Source organism: Microcaecilia unicolor, chromosome 9 (genome assembly GCF_901765095.1).
Source record: "Microcaecilia unicolor chromosome 9, aMicUni1.1, whole genome shotgun sequence".
Taxonomy (NCBI): domain Eukaryota; kingdom Metazoa; phylum Chordata; class Amphibia; order Gymnophiona; family Siphonopidae; genus Microcaecilia; species Microcaecilia unicolor.
The window spans coordinates 46,142,668-46,166,990 of NC_044039.1; the positions used below are offsets into that span (position 1 = coordinate 46,142,668).

At 44.3% G+C, this 24,323-nt stretch overlaps 1 protein-coding gene across 2 annotated transcripts in view; it reads left to right on the top strand.

Moving 5' to 3' along the window:
- KDM5A (lysine demethylase 5A) overlaps nucleotides 1-24,323 on the top strand; it is a 461,230-nt gene that overhangs the window by 94,985 nt on the left and 341,922 nt on the right. For both annotated transcript variants that reach the window (XM_030214276.1, XM_030214277.1), the window contains one exon: nucleotides 13,832-13,937. In XM_030214276.1, the coding sequence (XP_030070136.1) occupies nucleotides 13,832-13,937 (106 nt within the window). The remainder of the gene's footprint in view (nucleotides 1-13,831; nucleotides 13,938-24,323) is intronic.

A 24,323-nucleotide genomic window follows, 5' to 3' on the forward strand; every position in this document is an offset into this window, starting at 1 on the left:
GCAAGACAATGATCCAAAGCACAAAAGCAAGTCTACATCTGAAATGTCTGAGGAGAAACAAAATTAAAGTCTTGACTGGAACCCAATAGAAATGCTGTGGAAGGACCTGAAATGAGCAACTCATACACGAAAACATGTGAATGTGTCTGAATTAAAGCAGCTCTCCATAGAGCAGCTAGGGGATTGCAGGCACACTCTAAGTGATGTCACCTATGGAGCCTTGTGTGCTGGCAGTTTTGTAGCAGTCTAGGACTTTTCTAAGTCTCATTGAGCTCCCTCCTCCACAGTCTTTTACATGTAAGCAACACTCCTTTCCACCTCCTCAGATTCTCCTTAGAAGTGCTCCAGTTTTTAAAACCGTCACCATGACGTTTTTTTTCCCCATTTTTAAAAGTAACTATTGAAAAGATGGGATACATCCAGAAAAGGAATAGAGAACAGGAGTTAATAATCCCCCAGTGTATGCCAAAGAAGCAAACATGACGTACCTTCAATGTTTGAAAGAAAAAAGGGGAAAAATTTATACAAATAACCAACTGACAGACCAAAACAAAATATATATTTAATTCTTTTAGTTCTGATGTGGTATTGTTCAGTCCCAGGACCCGCTCAGTTTCACTTTATTTTGTATAAAATGATCTCTTTCAGCAGCAGCTTCTCCCTAGGGTTCCATTTGTTAGACAGTGACAAGCAAAATCAGGTCACAGCCACATAACAAGTTGCTACCTTGCCACCCGCAGCATGAGTTCTCTGGTACACAAGGCCCACAGCAATGGGACCATCACACCCCTCTCCCCCACCCCCTGTCTTCTTAGAGCCACAGTCTAACAATATAAACAAAAGGAAAAAATAAAGCATATTTGTAATTATCCTGACAAGGAGGGGAAGCCAATGTCTCTGCTTCTCATAAAGGAACTGCAAAAAGCATACATTTTATCCAACAGCTCACTTGCAAAACAAACCTAGGGTGATTCAGAAGTTATAGTTTATTACAATTTGCTATACCACTATAACTGACAGGCAGAGAGCGGTTTACATGCTGCCAATTAAGAAAAGGAAATGAACTCCATCAATAATAGGAAAGATAAAACTTTTATCTCACTATAGGAAAGACAAGTAAAACTAGGGATAAAGGAAATAAGGGAAGGAGGGAGGGAAGAGAAGAGAAGGTAAAGGATTGGTCTTGGTGGTGGGGTTTTCACTGGTGACTCCTGTCAGTCTGTGTGTGCAAAGGCCTGTTTAAATAGCCACGTCTTCAGTTCTGATTTGGAACTACGAAAACAGAGGTTACTGCAAAGAAGGGGAAGATTGTTCCAAATGTGTGATAAGAAAAAGAAGGCTCAATGTGTAATAGATTCAAGATGAGCAAACTTGGGACTCAGAAGGATCAGATGAAGATCGTTGCTAGATTGGAGAACCCTGACTGGTGAATAGGGGGGTAGTAAGAGAGGATAGTCGGGGAAGCCAAATCTGAAGGCTTTGAATGTAAGGATAGCACTTTATAAATGACTAGTAAAAAAGGCCCGTTTCTGTAGGCAAGGAAACGGGCCTTAGGCAGGCAATTCCCCCCCCCTCGTGCTACGGCCCCCTCGAACCCACCCCCTCCCGCGAACCTGTCGATCCCCCCCCCCCCCCCCGGAACGCCGAAAACTGCCGCCACTGCCGTTGTTGTGCTACCTTCTCTTCCCTTCCCTTCCCGTAGGTTGTTCAATCATCTTCTTAGAAAGTTTAACTCCGTGCGTCTGACGTCAGACGCACGGAGTTAAACTTTCTAAGAAGATGATTGAACAACCTAAGGGAAGGGAAGGTAGCACAACAACGGCGGCGGCAGTTTTCGGCGTTCCGGGGGGGGGGGGGGTGGATCGACAGGTTCGCGGGAGGGGGTGGGTTTCGAGGGGGCCATAGCGCGGGGGGGGGGACAGCTGATTCCGAGGCAGTAGGAGGAATAGGGAAACACGCTGCGCATGTTTCCCTACTCCTCCCCTTGCCTTGGAATCAGCTGTGTTTACGTCAGTGACGTCCGTGTGTGTCTGCCTCGCAGACCACTTGCAGCCAGGGAGCCACGGTCCCAAGCATAGAACGTTGGAGGTGAGAATTATTATATAGGATGTGGTTTTGAACTGGTAGCCAGTGATATTGTTGCAGTAGAAGGGGTTGTATGATCAGAGTGATGCTCAGAACATAGTAGTCTTATAGCTGTATTTTGAAGGGTTTGGATTTTTAAAGATGTATGAGGTAAACCAGCATAAACAATATTACAATAGTCGAGTCATGAGGTGAACAAAGAGAGGATAAGTGAATGGAATTGATTACAGTTGAAGAAATGGCAGTTGACGAAAGACAAGAAAACTCACCCTAGGCAAATGTGAGATTTGAGGTTGAAATGAAAGGGAAGAATCCAAGATACCAGGATAGCGGAAACTTGGCACTGGTGTGATTGATGTACCAAAAAGCTGAATGGAGGAAGAAGGAATGACCGATGTATTTGAAAACCAGCAAGCGATGGTTTTGTTGGCAATTCTTAAGCCGAGTAGCGACCGAGTCAAGGCAGGTTTGAAGGGACCAGTTCAAGTGTGAGTAATTCATTCAGGAGAGCTCTCATCACTGTTTCTGTACTGAAATTCTTTCTGAGACTGGATTGGCGAGGGTGAAGGGCCAGAATTTTGTCGGAAAATGAGATGAGTTGGTCGAATACTACTTTTTCCAGATCCTTAGGCATGAAACAGAGATTTGACACAGGGCGACAGTGGTTAGGAATAGTTGGGTCTGGTTCCCATGATGGCGGCGGTCTGAGACGCAGCACCAGACGAGAACCGACCTGAAATAAACTCTACTGAAGAGGGTCCCTCTTCGATCGCCGAAAATGGGGAAAAGAAGAGGCAAAGTTAGGGAGATGCCCTCCACCCCTACCGGGATTCACCAGCCTCAACAGTTGACTTTAGAACAGTTTGGAGTCATGTCTGGTCCCAGGACGGCTTTAACCTCTACAGTCAAAGCAAGTGCTTCGGCGTTTGCTAGCAGTATAGACGGGGTCTCCCTGAGCCCCGTCGAATGTGCGGCTCCTCCTAAGCCAGGACGTGGAAGTTTGGAGGCAAGGCCTGTAGCTCAGTCTCCAAGTGGGAATCGAAGCGAGCAGGGGGGAAACTTGCCCAAACTGAAGGAAAAGTCAAACGATAGCAGACCAGAGGATCCAGTGCTGATAGCTACATCTGCACTTTCTTCACAGACAGTGAGTACTTTGGAACAGGCTGCTAAAGCCCCTCTTCCTGTTTTTTCTTTGGGGAATATGAAAAAAACAGCCGTAGTGACATTGGAGTCACTCTGGGACTTGACTGTTACTGTGCAATCTTCCTTACAATCTCTGATAACTAAAAATGCTCAAGTAATTAAGTCCTTTATCTGAAGCTGCTCTCATTCAGACACACAATAGTACCCAACAAGCTTCTGTAGTGAAACTATTGGACGAAAGAACTCAAAAATTGGAACTTGTGGGACAAACTATGTTAAGAGAGAAAAATTTCACTTTCAGACGTTTGGAATATTGGAGAGCCAATCCAGGAGACTCAATTTAAGACTGATAAACTTTCCTAAATTACCTTTAATTTCACCGATACAAATGGTTAAAAAATATTTAATTGAAGTTTTAGGTATGTCAGAGGGCAGCATTACCACCTATAACTCGAGCGTTTTACATACAAAGTAATGTTAAAACTGTTTCAGGCACTTTACAAGCTCAAGGAGGTGAAGTAATGAACCTCACATCCTTTTTGGAATCCTCTTTAGAGGTTATAACTCGGAGAACTACTATGATGGTCTCCTTTGCCCTGGAAATGGATAGAGATGCAGTATTAAAACTTTCCTTAAGGCATTTGGACTCTATATTTTTGGGATCAAAAATAAGAATATATCCAGACTTAGCTAGAGAAACTCAGAAAAGGCACAAGGCTTTTTTAGCTTTGCGTCCGAGGGCTTTGGCAATAGGTGCAAATTTTGTACTTAAGTTTCCTTGTATTTGTCGAATGTTATTTCAATCCAAGCAATTTCAATTCTTTGATCCTAAACAATTAGAGAAATTTTTACTAAGTAAGGAAGAGGTTAATGTAATAGCCTAGTCCAGATGAAATACTGTAAGACAGCTTGGGGTAAGCCACCTGGGTAAGCTGTATCATTAAGTTTAATTATACGATATATGTGTATGTAATACATATCTGATTTCTTAGTTTATTCCAATCTTGGGCCAATTCCTAAGAATGGTGGTCGATAACTATTGAGTTATTTTGTTAGTTGAGATTATAATTTTCTTAAATTTATTTCTTAATTTCGTGTATTATTACTCATATATTATGATTGTTATGAAAACTTTATAAAAAAAAAAAAGGAATAGTTGGATCCAAAGAAGACTTTTTCAAAATGGGATGGAATATGGCAGATTTCTATAGATCCGGGAATTGCCTTCCCCCAGCCTGGCAGTCCCTCAAACCTCTGCTGTTCCTTCCTCAGATGCCATAGAATCTGTACTTCTCCAGCTCTTCAAGTCATTTGTGCAAAATAGTACCAACATATTACAGACAACAAATACTATGCCATTGCTCCCATAACAATCTGCTAACTTGGAGGCAGTACAGATACATGATTCTCCTCGTGTTTTCTCCAAGCTCATTTCCTCGGTCTCTGCAGGTTTCACCTTCAGACCACTGTTAATCCTTACAGATCCCCACTAGTTCTCAACACTGGGAAATAATCCCAGTAGAAGTCATCCCAAAGCGTAAAACCCTGTTCTTTCCAAGAAAAGCATGAGGATGCTCCTGAGGAGTTTGCTTATTCTAAATGTATACAAATTTTTTTAAAAATGTTCTCTCCCTAGCTACATCCTAATCCAGTAGTGATAGGAGAGATTTTAAATCTATTTTCCAGTCATGCTCTGCTTCCAAACAAACACTATGAGCCCGATATTCAGCTGGTGACGATCAATGTTTTGCTGACTGCTGTTGGTGCTAAACTCAGAAATTCAGTGGTGGGCCATGTTCAGACACCGGCATTGAATTTCTGGGTTTGTGGAGCTGGCTAACATATAGCTGATTAAGTACGATATTCAGCACTTAACTGGCTATGGGTTACGTCATAGAGATAGGACTGACTTCTATTCGGACCTATTTATGTGGTTAATCTGGCTGGTTAAGTTCTGAATGCTATCACTTAACCAGCCATGTGCTGACTGTACCTCATGAGCGCCCCCAAAATGACCGTTTTTTGAGTTTGTCGCTAACCGGTTAAGTTCCACTGAAAATGGTTAGCCTAGAACAGCTGATTTAACTGACCATGAGCCATTTCTGACTGGTTAAATCACATTGAATGTAGACCCTCCCTTTACTAGTATGTGAACGTCTCCAAGGTTCACAACTATCCATCTGAAAATTACCTCCTCTATACCTCCCACTTCAAAACATCTAGAGCTGTGATAAAGTCAGTCCTGCATCGGGTCATGAACAAACTCAGCTTCTGTACATATCTGTAGTCTCTCAGGTAGCTGTAAAGAAACACTAAGGGGTAATTCTCAAAAGGTTGCATAAAACTTGGGCGCTGGGCTGCTGTGAGTCTATAATGGCAATTGCATGAGCAATTGCTGTTTATAGAATACTAGCTCATAAGTCTGCATATACAGTAGAATTAGAAAAGGTATAGAGAAGGGCAACGAAATTCCCTATGAGGAAAGGCTGAAGCGGCTAGGGCTCTTCAGCTTGGAGAAGAGATGGCTGAGGGGAGATATGATATCTATAAAATAATGAGTGGAATGGAATGGGTGGGCACAAATCGCTTGTTTTCTCTTTCCAAAAGTACTAGGACTTGGGGGCATGCAATAAAGCTATTAAGTAATAAATTTAAAACAAATCAGAGAAACTATTTCTTCACTCAACATGTAATTAAACTGTGGAGTGAAGTTTTTAAATTCCATAGGGAAAAAAAGTTTATCAAAGTTCTATGCTTGCGCTCAAGATAGTGACACATCAACTTCTGATGCTTTATTTTCAACACACTATGCTACAACATTTCGAAAACTGGTATCACTGCTTATCTTCAGTAGCAAGAACAAATCAACTCATTCCTTCTGCATCTCCAAGAAACCATCCACCATCTCATGTGTTCTACTTATGACACTTATGATGCTGTGTCTAGATCAGCAGCAGCTATAATCTCAGAATGTTTAGTAATCAAAATCATCAGGTCTAGGGGAAGACCTGCACAACAAACTGGAAGAAACTATTTGGCAAAGAAAAGTTGAGGATGCAGCTTCTTTGATGAAAGATCATTCTTTCGTGATCAGTTGTCTGCTCAACCTCCAGATCAATCCACTCAGTCCAAGAAACCTACACAATACCAGTACAAACAACCTTACCAGTTTGAATATTTTCATAAGTTCTGTCCCAGAAGAAGGTTTCAGCAGTCCCCAAGAGCTCAGGTTACACAGCAACCACAACAAACTAACCTCCAGAAATTGCCCAATAGAAGGCAAGCTCCAAGCTCTACTAGCAGCACAAGATGCTAAACCCGTTGGGGGAAGGCTTCAACCTTTTTTCAGCCAATGGCAAACTGTCATAATAAATCGGTGGGTCCTTCAGATCATTTCTCAGAGCTATCATTTGAACACCAGCAGACCTACCCCTTCTCCAAAAGTGTTTTGCATGGGATCTGATAACTCCTGGTTATGTCTAGATACTAAGGGAAGTAATTAATTAATTTCTAGAAGTGAACACAATCGAACAGATCTCCCTTGCTCAGCAGAGTCAAGGAGTTTTCTCGGGATCTTTCCTCATCCCCCCAAAATAAGGCGGACTTTGACCTATATTGGATCTCTGCAATTTGAACACGTTCATCAAGAAAGAAAATTGAGAATGAACTCTTATCACCATTCTTCCCCTTTTAAATCAAAGTGATTGGCTTGCAGCCCTCAATCTAAAAGCCTACGTCCACATGCCAGTCAATCCAAACCATTATCAATTTTTTCACTTTCCTAGATCTTAATTTCCAGTACAAAGTTCTACTGTTCGTATTTTCTTCTGTACCCAGAGTCTTCACCAAATGTCTGTGGTTGCTGCACTATCCTTTGCAGAAAAGACCACTATGTTTTTCCTTATCTGAATGATTGGCTAATCTCTGGCCCATCAAAGAAAGCAACAGAACTCTGTCAATACAATTCAAACCCTCCAGAACCTAGGAGTACTCGTTAGTCTTCAAAAGTCTGCCCTCATGCCCACAAAGATCATTCATTTCATAGGGGCTTGCCTAGATATACAAGCCAGAACCTTTCTACCAGAAGACAGATTAGACAACAAATTTTCCAATCAGATTTCTCTCGTGATCTCAGCTATGGCTCCCAACATCTTATAACTATTGGGACATACAGCTGCAGCTATTCATGCCGCCCCCATAAGCAAGCTACTTATGCAACAAGTCCAGTAGCTTCCAAAACTGCATTGGAATCAACATTTGCAATCTCTGGACAAGATACCATTACCATTTGACAGTCTCTGCAAAGGTTGCTTCATCAGTCAAAATTTTGTTGTATGACATCCCTTTCAAGCACAGCCACTTCTTCAGACTTTAATCACAGATGTCTCTGCAATAGGATAGGTGCCTATCTCCTCCAGTGGAGAACTCGAGGAATCTGGATCATGAAAGAACGGATGTAACACATAAACCAATTGGAACCCAGAGCAGTCCTCGGTGCTCTCTGGACATTCTCAACATGGATCCACTCTCACACCCTGCTTGTAAGGACAGACAACCAAGTTGCTGTGTTCTATATCAGCAAGCAAGATGGGTCAGGCTGTCTTTGTTTTGAGAGCATTTTCCATCTCACAGATAGGCTGCAGAGAATACCTTCTCCTGCTTTAGACTTAGCCTGGCCTCAGAATGACATCCTATAGTATATCTCCTATCAAACTGAGCTCTCTTTTTCATCAAGCACTGCCATTTCCTCCCCTCACCCTCCCCACTGACAGTTTGAACTTCGTGGGTGTGGCTTGGATCTCTTTCAGGGAGAGAAAACTAACAACTTATAGCAGCAGCTTCAGAGAGCATTTTCCATCTCACAGATAGGCTGCAGAGAATACCTTCTCCTGCTTTAGACTTAGCCTGGCCTCAGAATGACATCCTATAGTATATCTCCTATCAAACTGAGCTCTCTTTTTCATCAAGCACTGCCATTTCCTCCCCTCACCCTCCCCACTGACAGTTTGAACTTCGTGGGTGTGGCTTGGATCTCTTTCAGGGAGAGAAAACTAACAACTTATAGCAGCAGCTTCAGAGAGCATTTTCCATCTCACAGATAGGCTGCAGAGAATACCTTCTCCTGCTTTAGACTTAATCCTACCCACCCTACCCCTCTACCCACCCACCCCTAGAGTGAAATGTCTTATATAACCTCCCTATCAACCCACTCATTACTTTACCTCACCCATTTCTATTCTTCTATCACCTTCTCCCACTACTCCAACCAGAGTTACACCTAATCACACTGACCACCCTTCAACATCTTCTGTCCTTCTGTGACTGTTCTCTTGTGCTTGACTGCTTAAATATTTTAAATTTAAATGCTTTACTTTTTGTCTATTAGATTGTAAGCTCTTTGAGCAGGGACTGTCTTTCTTCTGTGTTTGTACAGCGCTGCGTACACTTTGTAGCGCTCTAGAAATGTTAAATAGTAGTAGTAGTAGTAGTAGTTAAGCCTTAAGAATCTGGGACATAGAGACCAATTTGTGTCACATACCTTCTGGATCAACAAAATCAAATAGCAGATTCTCTGTTGCAAGTTATACCCTCTCTAATTGGACCCTGGACAGAGATACGGCTCAAATGTTGTATACACTATGGAGTACTTCCACCATAAATCTGTTTGCCTCCCAGGAGAACACTTAATGTGCCCACTTCTGTTCTGTTCTGTTTGTCCAAGTCAGTGTTGACTTGCTCCAGATGCATTTGCAATCCAGTGGGATGAAGGCCTTCTATACGCTTTTCCACCCATTCCTCTCATATCCAGAGTGCTGAAAAACATACAGGTAGCGCACAAGTGATTCTCATTGCACCTCACTGGCCACATCAAATTTGGTTTCCATGATTCCTCAGCTTCCATATGCAACTCAGTTCCATTGGGACATTGGCCAGTCCTTCTTACACAACAGCAGACTCAAATCCTCCATCCCAATCTCCAGAAGCTTTCCTTGACTTCCTGTAGAGGAGTGTGGTAGCCGTGTTAGTCCACTCTTAAGGTTATCAATAGAAATCAAACAAAATAAAACATGGAAAAGAAAATAAGATGATACCTTTTTTATTGGACGTAACTTAATACATTTCTTGATTAGCTTTCGAAGGTTGCCCTTCTTCGTCAGATCGGAAATAAGCAAATGTACTAGCTGACAGTATATATAAGTGAAAACATTCAAGCATTACTATAACAATCTGACAGGGTGGGAGGATGGGGGTGGGTAGGAGGTATGCATGGGGACATCAAAGCATATCATTGATATTCTAACAGGATGGGTGTGGATAGGTGAGGGGAGGGGTGATCAACAGAGAATTACAGCTTTATGGTTTATAATGGGCTAGGAAACCCAGATCCTTGTTAAGTCTTTTCTGTTGGGTGTTAAAATATTCAATCATTCTGACTTCAAATGTCTTACGTTCTTGTATGGTTTTAAAGTTACCTTTCAGTATTCTCACTGTGAAATCACTGGTACAGTGTCCTGGTCCTGTAAAATGCTGACCAACAGGGGTGGGAGCCCTACTGGCACCAGTATTGTTCATGTGATGTCTATGTAAATTGAATCTTGTCTTAAGCATCTGGCCTGTTTCTCCAATATAACATCCTTGGTTACATTTTTTACACTGAATGATATATACCACATTGGAAGATGAGCAAGTGAAAGATCCCTTTATGTTGAATATCTTTCCTTTGTGGATGACTGTGGGGTCCTGTGAAATGTTTTGGCATAGTTTGCAACTGGATAAAAGGGAAGTGTGCCCTTCTGTTCCTTTTCAGTCTGTGATGACTTCCTGGAAATTGTGTGGGACCTGATACATTACCAGTCCCAGAACCAGTAAGAAGTCCTGTTGGCCTCAAGAAAACCTTCAACAAGAAAAGAAAATCATACCAATCGAAGTGGCATTGTTTTTCTCTCTCTCTCTGTGGGCACAAAGAATCCTGCCTGATGATTGCCTGCAACCATCCTTGCATTTCTCCTTCATCTTTCCAGCAAAGGTCTTCAGACTACATCAGTGAACATTCACTTAGCCACCATAGCAGCATATCATTCTCCATTCTAGGGAAAGCCTATTGCTGCCTGCCCAGTAGTCACCCGCTGCATGGGAGGCGTCATGAAACATGAAGCCATCTATTTGACTTTCTCCAAAGTGGGATCTCAATTTTTTGGGCTAAACTCATGAACCACACTTTTGAACATCACCTAGCAACTGCTTCCATGCAGTATCATATATAGAAAACAATTTTTCTGATTACTATCATCACTGCACAAAGAATCAGTGAGCTTCAAGCTTTAATGCGTCGCCACCCCCACCCCCAATACACACATTTTTTAGATAATTTATTTTGAGAATGTATCCTAAATTTCTTCCAAACGTTGTCTCAAATTTTCACTTGAATCACACCATGGGTCTCCTCATATTTCTTCCCTCACCTTTGTATTCTCCAGCAGAATCTTTACTCCTTACCCTAGATTGCAGATGAGCTCTGTTCTACTACCTTCATTGTACAGATGACTTCAGAAAATCATCTTTCTGCTCTTCATGCATAAAACTTGGGCGTTCCTTCCTCCAAGCAAATGCTAGCCAACTGTGAATCACAGACTGCATTTTCCTTTGCTCCGTGTTTTCAGACCTCTTCTTCTGACCGAGTTGGCCCACATCAGCTCCATGCAAAAGTTACCTCCATAGCAAACCACAAATCTGCCTCTGTTCTGAACATCTGCAAGGCTACCATATGGGCTGCAGTACATACCTTCCCCAAACATTACTGCTTGGACTAATCTTCAGCACAAGACACTGCTTTTGGGCAAGCAGTCCTCCACAGACTCTTTGGTTGGCCATAGCATATTTCATCCAGTTCTTCTCATTCCATCATCATTAACAGGCCACCAAAGACAAGAATATTGCACAGAATCATGCCAAGGTGTCCCTCAGTTTGGGACTCACTTAGTGTGCTTGCATTCTCCTAGCTCACTGGTTCCCACATTTTCTTGGGTCATGGCGCCCCTAGGCTACACATTTCTTCTCCAGTGTTCACCCGACAGCGTTGAGTCCTACGTTTCTTGGAAAGGATGCCCAAGCCCCTCCACCTGAAGAAGTCCACTGCCTGATGCCCAAACTCCATGGTGCCTGCGTAGCGAGCAGATCGGTGGCATGCTTCAGCCACTGATGCTGGCATTCCCACGCATGCTCTCCTTCTCTTCCCCCTTTCCATCCAGCCACTGCCCCCTCCTCTTCCCCCTTTCCATCCAACCACTGATCTTCTTCTCTTCATCTCTTCCATCAAGCCTTAGTCCCCTCACTGTTTCTCCTCCCCTCTTCCATCCAACCTTAGTTTCCCTCACTGTTTCTCCTCCCCCCCCCCCATTTCATCGTCTGCCTTTTCTCTGCCCCCTCCACATCCCTACTGCTGCTGCTTCTCTAGATCAGCAGCAACAGCAAAGTAAGTTACAGCCACCACGAAGCAGGACTTTCCGTGACTGCCATCTGTGTCCTGGAACAGGAAGTGATGTCCGGGGCAGGATAGTCAGCCACAGATATGGATAGTCTGGCCCCGCAGTGGCTGCAGCTTGTTTGCTGCTGCTGCTCATCTAGAGAAGTAGCAGCTTTCAGGGCGGCGGGAGGGAGGTTGGGAAAATGTGCTGCAATACCCCTGTGAGTTTGCTGAGGTGCCCCAGGGTGCTGCAGTGAGATGGGTCTTTGTAAAAGTTGTGGAAATTCTTCAGGAAGGGGAGATCCAAGCTCACTAAATAGATACTGCTATCAAGGCCCTGACTGTCTGTTGAGCTGTAGAGTGCCCTAAAAGAATCCCTAAAATAGCTACTCTCTCTTTATTCCCTTTAACCAAATCTCTCGATGGACTCTGCAGGAACTTTACTTGTGTATTCCACTCCCATCTTCTAGACAATTCAGCCCAAAGTGCCTCCTCTTATAACCACAGCAGTATACATTGTGCTTGTAATATAATTGGGACTTAATCTGGTGCTGATGAAGCAAGGTGTTTAACACAGATTGAGAAGAAAGCAATTGCTCTTTGAGCTGGAGTAGAGGTGCTACGCCATAGATTTTGTGCTGGTGACAAATTAAGCGTTCTAACTGCAGAATCTCCCCATCCCTAGCCCTTTTTTTATGAGCTGCGCAAGTTTTGATTCCCCCCCCCCTCCCCCCAGCACCACTTTTGCGTGTTCCAAAATAAAATTGGAGCTGATGGGTATTGAAAATTCAAACGTTCATGGTCTTTCCATTTTGCAGTCAGAAAATCCTGAAAATTTATTATCACTATAGAGGTTAAGAGGAAATTGCCAAAGAGGCCCTCTGGCCCTGTTAAAAGCTTCCAATTCAGGCCTTACTGGGGCATGGTCTGAGATTTGAAATGTGTGTATGGCTGCAGAACAAATTACTGGAAACAGAGATTAGGAAGTCAACAGATAGTCAATTCTTGATTAAGTGCTATGCATCCAAAATAAATGAGTATAATCCCTATCCTGGGGATGTAAAACTCTCCACACGTCTAGAAGATCAATAGATGCAAGTATCAATGGTATGCACTTAGTGAAATCTATTCTATCCCTGGACAATGGGGAAGACTTGTCTAGTGTAAGATCGTGAACATTGAAGTCTGTGCCCATAATTTTTTTTTTTGTTACATTTGTACCCCGCGCTTTCCCACTCATGGCAGGCTCAATGCGGCGGGCAGTGGAGGGTTAAGTGACTTGCCCAGAGTCACAAGGAGCTGCCTGTGCCGGGAATCGAACTCAGTTCCCCAGGACCAAAGTCCACCACCCTAACCACTAGGCCACTCCTCCACTGCTCCAATAATAATTGGAAAGTCTCCTAGTGTGGCTATTTCTCGAGTGATAATAGCAAAAAAGCTTTTTTATCATAGACATTAGGGACATATGATTAGTTGTTGCTTGTCTGTTGTCAAAGAGCTAGCACATAACATCTGTCCCAGTCACAGTTTTATGGATGACTACTGCTAGATGCTTATGAAATAAAATTATACATCCAGTTTTCCTATTGGGAGCCGGGGACTCTAGATAACCCATCCATCACCGTTTAAGCTTAGTATGTTATAACTCATCAAGATGGGTCTCATGTAGTCGTGCGATTAACATTCTCTTCTTTTAAGGACTGTAAAACTTTTACTATGTTTGACGGGGGAGTTATACCTCCTACATTCCATGACACAACAATTATGTAACCCTGCCTGAAAGGCCAATCCAGATGGTATGTTGGAACGTTAAGCTGAAGGGGAGACATCCCAGCCCTCCATCTGGAGTTTGATTTTTTTGTAGCACTATGAGATTTTTAATTTTAGACATACCATTGTCAGTGCGTATATAAACAACAATTAGGTGAACCTTGTGTTTTTGAGTCTTTGACTGCTACATGCATTAGGATGGGTAACATACAGTGAATGACTTCTGAGTGGTGGGTCTTGCTTCTCATCCTTTGCTCCAAGGGTTCACTCACATTACAGTAATGTGGTTGTCATATGTAGCTGAAGTAGAGCAGGATCTCCAGTAGGAAGAACCCACCAGTTTGCTGATCTATTTGGTTTTGTTTACAGACAGATGCAGGAGAAATGAACAAAAATACTGAATTAAAGAAATTGCAGATCTTTGGAGCAGGTCCCAAGATGCTTGGCCTGGCTGCTGGGATAAAGGAAAGAACAGGTAAAAAAAAAAAAAAAAGCAGTCTTTATCTTATACTTCAGGTGCAGGGCACGTTTTGGAGATGTGTATACCTGTGGGGAAGGTCTTGAGATACACTGAAGAGGCAGTCTTTCAGTACTCCTATTATTTCAGTCCTCTGCACAACTTTAAAAAAAAAAAAAAAAAGAGGATTCCTGAAAGAATTTCCAGAATCTTGCACAAATGCAGGCCTTCTATACGCTTTTCCACCCATTCCTTTCTTATCCAGAGTGCTGAAAAACATTTATACAGGTAGCACACAAGTGATTCTCATTGCACCTCATTGGCCACATCAAATTTGGTTTCCATGATTCCTCAGCTTCCATATGCAACTCAGTTCCACTGGGACATTGGCCAGTCCTTCTTACACAATAGCAGAGTCAAATCCTCCATCACAACGCAGAATGTTTTATATTACATTCTAAGTTAGCTATTTTAAGAGGCACCAAATGTTACTGAAGATGAATTAGACCACAGTTTTCCACTCTGATCCTTAAGAACCAAGAAAACATGCCTGATGTTCAGGTTGATCTTAAATATTTATCAGTTATGTTTGTTTATACTTGGTTCAGGAGGTGGTCAACGTGAAAAAAAGATATTGGCTTTTGTTGGAGGCAGGAATTTTAACACGCACCACACTTGAGTTCTGAGGATGTGGCAGGTTGGATTAGTTAATAAAGCATTGCCCGACTCTTCTCCATAATCAATTATTTTGCTGTTCTTATCCTGACTGCCTGTAGGGGAGAAATCCCAGTATATCCGAGATACTAGGAAATGTTACTATGGTTATTTCATTGGTCTGATGGAGTTAGGAAGCTGAAAATGACACATCCTTAGAATCCTGGCTACATCATCTTGACTATTGGGTTTTATTCTTTCTTACCAGCAGATGGCATCACTGGTATAAGGGCTGTGAAAAACTCCAGTATCTTCTGTACCTCCAGCAGATGGTAGTTTGTGCAGACTTGGGCACCTGCTCCATGGCCTAACTCGCAACCATGCAGGCTAAAGTTGCACTCCTTGATCGAACCTGCTTCACGGAATGGATCTTATGGGGCGTGGCTCTGTAGCCCTAAGCCATCACCCATGGGTGATGAACTTGGCAAGGCTCGTGGCTCGGTTCCTGAATAAGAAAATTGACCCTCCCCCCACCTTTCGTGGTCCTTGGAGGACTGCTTTGGAGGCTTACAATCTATCATGGGGTTGCTGGTAATATTAAAATCGCCCCCTAATCATCAAAAGTTGCTAGGTGAGCCGCCAAGAGTACTACTGCTACTTGACATTTCTATAGTGCTACTAGGGTTACGCAGCACTGTACATTTTAACAAAAAAAGGACAGTCCCTGCTCAAAGGAGCTTACAATCTAAATGATGAAATGACAAGTTGGTCAGTCTAGATTTCTTGAATAGTAGTTAGGTGCCAAAGGCGACATTGAAGAGATGGGCTTTGAGCAAGGATTTGAAGCTGGGCAGGGAGGGGGCCTGGCGTATGGGCTCAGGGAGTTTATTCCAAGCATGGGGTGAGGCGAGGCAGAAAGGGCGGTCCGAAATAGCCTGTGGAATTGAGGACAGAGGAGGGGATTGTGATGACACTAGATCCCCCCCTTACAAAGTGGGTGATCTAGTGCACCGGCGTTATTATACGCACAAGACCTGGCGAGATCCCATCTATGTTGGGCCCTTCAAGATAGAAGCCTTGTCAGCCACAGCAGCAAAGCTGGAGGACCACACATCCTGGGTCCATCTGAAAGATATACGTGCTTATCCGAATATCCCATCAGGTCTCCTGGATGTTTCCATTGATGTTCCCACGAACCCCATCTCCACCGCCACTGTTTCCAGCACAGCAGCCACTGGAGAGACCAGTCTCACCACGAACCCGGTCACCTCCGCCACTGAGCCCGAGACCACCGACCCCGCACCCAACACTTTTGGATCAACTTGACCAAAGACTTAACCACATTATCCAATCTCCTGCATCACAACTCCTTGATCTGGCTGATATAGTCCTCCAAACCTTCACAGATTCTCCAGACTCACCCTCTGAACAACCACCCATATCCGAACCCGTACGTGAGTTGCCATCCTCACCTCCACCTCCCACAGTTCCTGCTCTTCCACTTCCCTACGTGGATCTTCGCATCCGTCTCATCAGAATCCGTAATCTGGCAGAAGATCTCCTCCAAGTCCGCAACTTAGCAGGCCAGTTAAATCCAGTACACCAGGAGTCCATTGTGTTTTCAACAGTAACCATTTTGCACAGTAACGCCTGTGAGCTGCTCGACATTCTACATTTGTACTTTCCGAATCAAGCCAGCTAATTTCGCTGTACTACAACTGTGAAAATTGACACTCTTCAGCTAAGGTGTTACATCACTACACCCTTTTCTTCTGCTTCCCATCGCTTAGACTGTTTGCTGATGGACTCTTGTGCATGATTCTACTGTGTATGGGTTTGGTTTTGTTTCTTACTGTCTTGTTTATCTATACTGCTGACAGTTACCTTTTTGATCTTTGGATCACATTTACCGCCTTTCCCACTGGCAACGTTACCTTGCCTGCCGGAAACGCTATCCTTCAGAAACCACTGCAACTACTCCTTGCCTCACTGATCCTCCTGTTTTGTATTTTACAAGTGTTCCCACTCCTATTAGTAGCTCGGTCTATATTGTCCCCAATCGTACAAGTACTTTTGAGGATAATATTACCTTGTTTGATTTACGACCCACCCCTCCTCCTTATTCTTTGGTTCATACTACTGACACTCCTCCTCCCACGAATACTACTGTAGTTACGCCACACATCATCGTCCCAGTCACTCGTCCTCATACACAGCTCAACACGCCTAACTGACCATCCATATATGTCCCAGATTTTTCCAGACACCCCGCCTTCTCCCCCAGATTCTCCCCCACCGTCGCCTTTAAATTTAAGTGCACACTTGATCCCTGAACCCCCAGAATATCTAAGAGAATTACTTCATCCTCATTGGGACCCTGCTCCAGAAGACGATCCCAATTGGGACCCCTTCACCCGATACCACATACTGTGTGAGCCTTTGTTTGACAGTTGGACATTAGGTCCTAGCCGTACGGTAATACACACTCAGGTACTGTTTGGAGGCACCTTAGGCTTACACCTTGAACAAACAGACGACCTCCTAATAAGACCACAGACTGGTGACGTCGTAGATTTTTGGGTAATTACATACACCGTATTGGGCACTGCTGAGATTCCCATCCTGTTCATCAGAGAGGTTGGATTGGAACCCTTGGAAATATATGGTCTTTTCGAAATCCCAGATCCTACTGAAAGAGGGGCTATTAGAATTTACCCCCCATACTCATACATCTCTCGCTAAAACACTAGGGATGTCACCTACCAACATGAAGTGCTTAGCCCTCCTGTTATGTGTGCTCACCACACCCATGCTACCTGGAACACAGTACCTAGCAAATTCTCTACCCCAATTTACAAACACTTATGAAATAACATTACCCACAACTAAGGACACAACCACAATCATCCTTGATGTGTGTGCTTACACAGTGTGTGGGGAACAACCTGTGCAGCAATATTTGTCTGCTTATGAAGTATACCTGTGTCCCTTCCCCAATTGCGGAAGTTGGGCTCAGGTATGGTGGTACACAGGTTCATGGGTTCCCTACTCCGGTAGTGAGATTCCAGATCTCAAAAAGAGTATTTCCATCATGAAATTGCGAGTCACTGGCCTTTGCCATATGACCAAATGTAATCAAGTGGCTATCACTTTCAGAGGAGTAACGATTGTTACATACAGAACCTATTCCATAGGAATAGATGCCACAGGTAGAGACCCTATTGGAAAATTCAAAATTGTTCCCCCAGCCCAACCCACAGCGACTAATCCCTTGGTACCAACAAAGATCCCAGAAATAAAAATTCCTTACCAGATTGTACCAATTAATAATGCTAAAGATTTGGTGGCACTGGAAACAGGATTTGGAGAGACAAACTTATGGCTTGAATGGGCACATTATACTACCAAGAGTTTGAACGTCTCTAATTGTTATTTTTGTTCCCATGCCAGAGCAGAACCAACAGTAGTTCCCTTCCCTTTAGATCTCCACAATGATCCAGATGGATTTTGGTGTATGTTACAGTTATTGCAGGTTAAAGAAGACATAAATCAGTCTTGTCAACATCTTGACGAGCACCACCCCTACTTACCCCCACGGATGAGGGTTCCACCTGCATTCAGGGTTCCACATCCTGCTACCAAATATCATACATGTCTGGAGCGCCATGGGGTTAAAAAGACACGGTTTTTAGGTAACTTAACCAATTGTAACACAACCTTAGGAAAGGGGACTCTGTATAACATGAACCTAACTCGGTTCTCACAAGCTAGAGCAGACATATGGTGGTACTGTGGAACTCGTACTATCCTCCATACACTTCCTAACAATTGGACAGGCAGATGTGCCCTAGTCAAATTGGTCATTCCAATTATTATAGCATCCTTGCTTCCCCCTCACAGCAGCTCTTCCTCACGAGTGAAGAGAAATGCAATGCCTGGCTCTTTTGATGATCGGGTCTATATAGATGCTATTGGGGTTCCAAGAGGGGTTCCCGATGAGTTTAAAGCCAGAAACCAAATAGCTGCAGGATTTGAATCAGTTTTCTTTTGGTGGGCGACTATCAATAAGAATCTTGACTGGATCAACTATATATATTACAACCAGCAGAGATTTGTGAACTATACTAGGGATGCAGTTCGAGGCATTGCAACACAATTAGATGCTACTAGCCGGATGACGTTGGAAAATAGATTAGTTCTTGACCAACTTCTAGCAGCCGATGGAGGGGTGTGCCACAAGATAGGTACCCAGTGTTGCACCTTTATCCCCAACAATACCGCTCCGGATGGATCAATTACCAGAGCTTTGGAAGGCTTAACCTCACTGTCACAAGAGTTGGCAGAAAACTCTGGTGTCGATACATCCTGGACAGGTTGGATGGACAGAGCTTTTGGTACATGGAAGACATTTATCATTTCAGCAGCCACGACTATACTCATAGTGGTAGCAATTTTTGTTTTAGTAGGATGTTGCATAATCCCTTGTGCTAGAGGTTTAGTAGAACACTTAATTGAAACCGCAATAATGAAAAAGACAACAGCAGGACAATATGCCCTGTACGAGAATCTCCTTCCTAACACCACAGGAGCTAACAAAGTGGACTATCTCCCTCTGAGAAGGACCAATCCCTATGCAATTGTTAGAGACACTGGAGAGATGTCTACAACTGTATAATCAGATAATAGCGCATAGGGAAATAATATAACTATATAAAGCTTTATAAGTGATAAATTGTGCAAATGTATGCAAATGATTAATTAAGATATAATCAGTATATAACCAAAGATTTTTGATTTATAGCAATGTATTTACAATCACATAGATAACAATAAAATAGAACCTGCATATTAAAAGGTTGAAGAAAAATATTGTTGTAGTAACTATAAGTTTTAGTAGGATTAGCATAATAGAAGTACTGCCAAGATGATAATTTCACACCACAAACAAACCACATTGTGCCAGTTGACCTTAAGACTCAGATAATTTTATGGCCTCATAGAATACCTTCTGGAATGGATGGTACCACGGTATGTTAACCCTGGTGTCACCCTATGGGATAGGGTGAAGAGGGGAATGTTAATATATGGCCTAGCTTTGGATCTACCACTGGAATAGTGAGGGCCAAGGCTATGAAGCCTAAGATAACTAAAGTACTGACTAGGCCAAATATCTGTAAAAAGCAGGTCTGAACCATGAGTTCTGACACAAACTGGTACAGCTGTCACTTTAAATCAGATGAACAAAATGGAGTCTATGAGTTTTGTATAAAAGGCAACAGAGGTTATACAGGGTTATACAGAGTTCTTAAGATGGTGTGAAAAGTATGTGAAAACTATTGCAACAGGGAACAGGTGTCTCAGAAATGAGATGTGAAAAAAAGAACTTGTTCCCAAAACATACTGATAAGCCCGCGTGGGAACGTATCATCTCAGAAATTGAGAGCTAGGTTTCCCACCATTGACTTCTATGGAGAGGTTGTGTATAAAAGAGGGGACAATCTGCCATAGCTTTGGTGTCTGCCCCAACGCTTATCTCAGACGGCGAAGCTCTGTCCGATTGTACCAAGAATCTGTCTGCTGAATGTACCTGATTAAAGTCTGATGTCTGTATTTGTACCAACTTGAAGACTTGTCTTTGGGTAAGAAATAAAATGTATCTATCTATTTAAACCTATCTCTGTCTTTATTCTATCTTCTCTTTACCTTACATTTAGTTTACAAGGCAGATCACATACACTCAGTTTCTGGAGAAACTTAGACAGAATTTTAATGAGCATTATCTGGGAACATAAATGGCACAGAGTATACCTAGATCCAGGAAGACAGAAAGCAGTAGTTATGGGAATTAGAATTCTATTACAGCCCCTAATGCAAACCCAGAGCAGACCTCCTTGTGATTGGGTGACAATGGAGGTTGGAGAAACCATGCAGAACCTGTTATGTAAAATAGGTATCTTTAGTCCCCCGTGTGATCTGGAGTCAGAAAGAGGTCCAAGAGGGGGAAATTAAAACAGTACTGAAAGGAGGGATTTGTCTTGAGAGCGGAGCTTACGGGTAGGAATGTAAGGGGAGATGAGGGTAGAGAGGTAAGGAGGGGGCTGCAGATCGAGTGCATTTGTAGGTTAGAAGGAGAAGCTTGAACTGTATGCGGTACCTGATCGGAAGCCAGTGAAGTGATTTGAGGAGAGGGGTGATGTGAGTATATCGGTCCAGGCGGAAGATAAGACATGCAGCAGAGTTCTGAACAGACTGAAGGGGGGATAGGTGGCAAAGTGGGAGGCCAGTGAGGAGTAGGTTGCAGTAGTCAAGGCGAGAGGTAATGAGAGAGTGGATGAGAGTTCGGGTGGTGTGCTCAGAGAGAAAAGGGCGAATTTTGCTAATGTTGTAGAGGAAGAAGCGACAGGTCTTGGCTATCTGCTGGATATGCGCAGAGAAGGAGAGGGAGGAGTCGAAGATGACTCCAAGGTTGCGGGCAGATGAGACGGGGACAATGAGGGTGTTGTCAACTGAGATAGAGAGTGGAGGGAGAGGAGAAGTGGGTTTGGGTGGGAAGACAATAAGCTCGGTCTTGGCCATGTTCAGCTTCAGGTGGCGGTTGGACATCCAGGCAGCAATGTCGGACGAGTAGGCCGATACTTTGGCCTGGTTTTCCGCAGTGATGTCTGGTGTGGAGAGGTAAAGTTGGGTGTCATCAGCATAAAGATGATACTGGAAACCATGAGATGAGGTCAGCGAGCCCAGAGAAGAGGTGTAGATTGAAAAAAGAAGGGTTCCAAGGACAGATCCTTGAGGAACTCCAATAGAGAGCGGGATGGGGGTGGAGGAAGAGCCATTAGAGTGTACTCTGAAGGTACGGTGGGAGAGATAAGAGGAGAACCAGGAGAGGACAGAGACCTGGAACCCAAATGAGGACAGTGTGGCAAGAAGTAAATTGTGATTGACAGTGTCAAAAGCGGCGGATAGTTCGAGGAGGATGAGGATGGAGTAGTGACCTTTGGATTTGGCAAGGAACAGGTCATTGCAGACTTTAGATAGTGCCGTTTCTGTCGAGTGTAGGGGGCGAAAGCCGGATTGAAGCGGATCGAGGATGGCATGAGAGGAGAGAAAATCAAGGCAATTGCTGTGAACGGCGCGTTCAGGTATCTTGGAGAGGAAGGGTAGGAGGGAAATGGGGCGGTAGTTGGAGGGATAGGTAGGGTCAAGTGATGGTTTTTTGAGCAGAGATGTGACTACAGCATGCTTGAAGGTATCAGGGACAGTTGCAGTGGAGAGAGAGAGGTTGAGGATATGGCAGATGGGGGGGGGGGGGTGACAGTAGGAGAGATGGTGTTAAGTTGGTGGGGATGGGGTCCGAGGAACAGGTGGTGCATTTCGAGGAGGAAAGAAGATGGGCGGTTTCCTCTTTGGTGATATCAGGAAAAGAGGAGAAGGAGGCCTGGGTTGGTTGGTTGAGGGAGTGGGCTATAGGGTGAAGAGGAGGAGGTGGTTTGGTGGTGAATTCGAGGTTGATCTTCTGCACCTTGTCGCGGAAGTAATCAGCCAGTGATTGAGGAGAGAGTGAGGGGGGGGTGGGAGCGGAGGGCCCTTTGAGGAGGGAGTTAAGGGTGGCGAAGAGACGACGAGGGTTAGAGCTGAGGGAATTAGTCAATTGGGTGTAATAGTCCTGTTTGGCGAGGAATAAGGAGGACTGGAAGGAGGATAGCATGAATTTGTAGTGAATGAAATCAGTATGGGTGTGAGATTTCCTCCAGAGGCGTTCAGCCGATTGGGCACAGGAGCGAAGGTATCGGGTGCAAGGGGTCATCCAGGGCTGGGGATTAGTACGCCTTGTGGGACGGGAGATGGATGGTGCAAGGGCGTCCAGGGCAGAGGAGAGACTGGCATTGTAAGTGGAGACAGCCTTTTCAACAGACTCGGAGGACAAGATGGAAGGGAGGAGATCAGAGATACTAGAGGATAAGGTGGGAGGGTCGACAGCCTTGGAGATTCCAGGAAGTAGTGGTTAGTGTTGGGCGGGACTGAGGGGGAGGGTGATGAAGTGTGAAGGTGATCAGGTGATGGTCAGAGAGAGGAAGAGCTGAGGCGCAGAAATTGGAGGGTGAGCAGGTAGAGGAGAGGACGAGATCAAGACAGTGGCCAGATTGGTGAGTAGGGGTGGTGGAGCTCAGCTGGAGGTTGAAGGAGGATGTCAGAGTGAGGAACTGAGAAGCGTATGAGTCGGATGGGTTTATCAGTGTGTATGTTAAAATCTCCAAGAATGAGGGATGGGGATGAGGGCTCAAGAAAAACAGAAAGCCATGCATCGAAGTCGGTAAGGAAGGAGGGGAGGGACTTGTCAGGGGGGGCGGTATATGACTGCAACTCTGAGAGGCATCAGGTAGAATAGACGGATGGAGTGAACTTCAAAGGATGAGAAGCAGTGAGACTGTGGTAGGAGGAGAGGTTGAAAACTGCAGGAGGGCGAAAGTAGTAACCCGATGCTGCCACCGCGGCCAACTGCGCGGGGAGAATGGGAGAAAAGATAACCTCCATGGCATAGGGCCGCGAGAGGCAGAGTCATCAGGGGAGAGCCAGGTTTCAGTTAGGGCGAGCAGTTGAAGGGAACGGGAGATGAAGAGATCATGGGTGAAGGAAAGTTTGTTACATACAGAGCGGGCATTCCACAGGGCACACGAGAAGGGGAGGGAGGAAGGGGGGAGGAGGAGGGGAATAGAGATGAGATTGGAAACATCCCGGAAACGTTTGCATGGATAAGAGGAGGACAGGTGTGGTGGACCTGGATTGGGATTGATGTCTCCGGCAGATAGCAGAAGAAGGAGCAAAAGAGTGCGGAGGAGGGAGGGGGAGGTAGGGCGATGAAGGCGGCGAAGACGGGGTGCGCTTAGGAGTAATGGGGATGGGTTAATGGCAGGAATGAAGGTTGAGAGCTAGGAGGGAGGAGGGGGATAGGAGAGATGGTGAAGGGATGGGCGGGGGTGGGTAGGGTGTTGCAGTAGTGAGCAGGATGGGAGAGGACATGGATGGGCAGTGAGTCCCTGTGGTAGACAGCGGTAGGGGAAGGGGGAAAAGATTAGGAAGGGCTAGGGCGATGAGGAGAATGTGTATAGGGGCCATAAGTAGTGACTAAGGTGCAAATGTAGTGATTGAAGGGAATGGCAGGTGGGGAGGTAGGTAGAGGGCTGGCAGGTGGGTAGAGTAAGGAACTTGTATGTGAAAACATTGGGCACATAGATGCTGCATTTGGCCACTTTAATTTCTTGTAACAATCCCACTACCACTACATAGTGGCCATCATGGTTCTGATACAATCTATGCATAGTGAAAGCCAGGCTTTTCTTAAATAGTATGGCCCACCCTCCTCTGTCTACCATTATAAGCAGCATAGAAAAGATCACCTACCCAGTCCCTCTTTAAGATGCTCAAGTTTCCCAAATGGGTTTCTTGTAATAAAGGTATGTCAGCATGCTGCCTCTTGAGCATCTGCAGGATCTTAGTGATCTTGATGGGTGAGTGAATTCCATCTACATTTAAGGATATAACTTTGACTAGGCAACTCCTAGTTTAAAAAAGGTGTCAACAAGAGTAAAAAAGGCAAGGAGAAATGGGACACCACCAACACTGCAACAAAAAGGAACACACCCCAAACGGGTTTCAAAGAGAGTGTTAATAAACTTGGACAGAACATTGCAACCCTTATAAACCCCTCCCTCATCCCCTTTACCCCATTACTGAGTAATACACCTTCTTTAT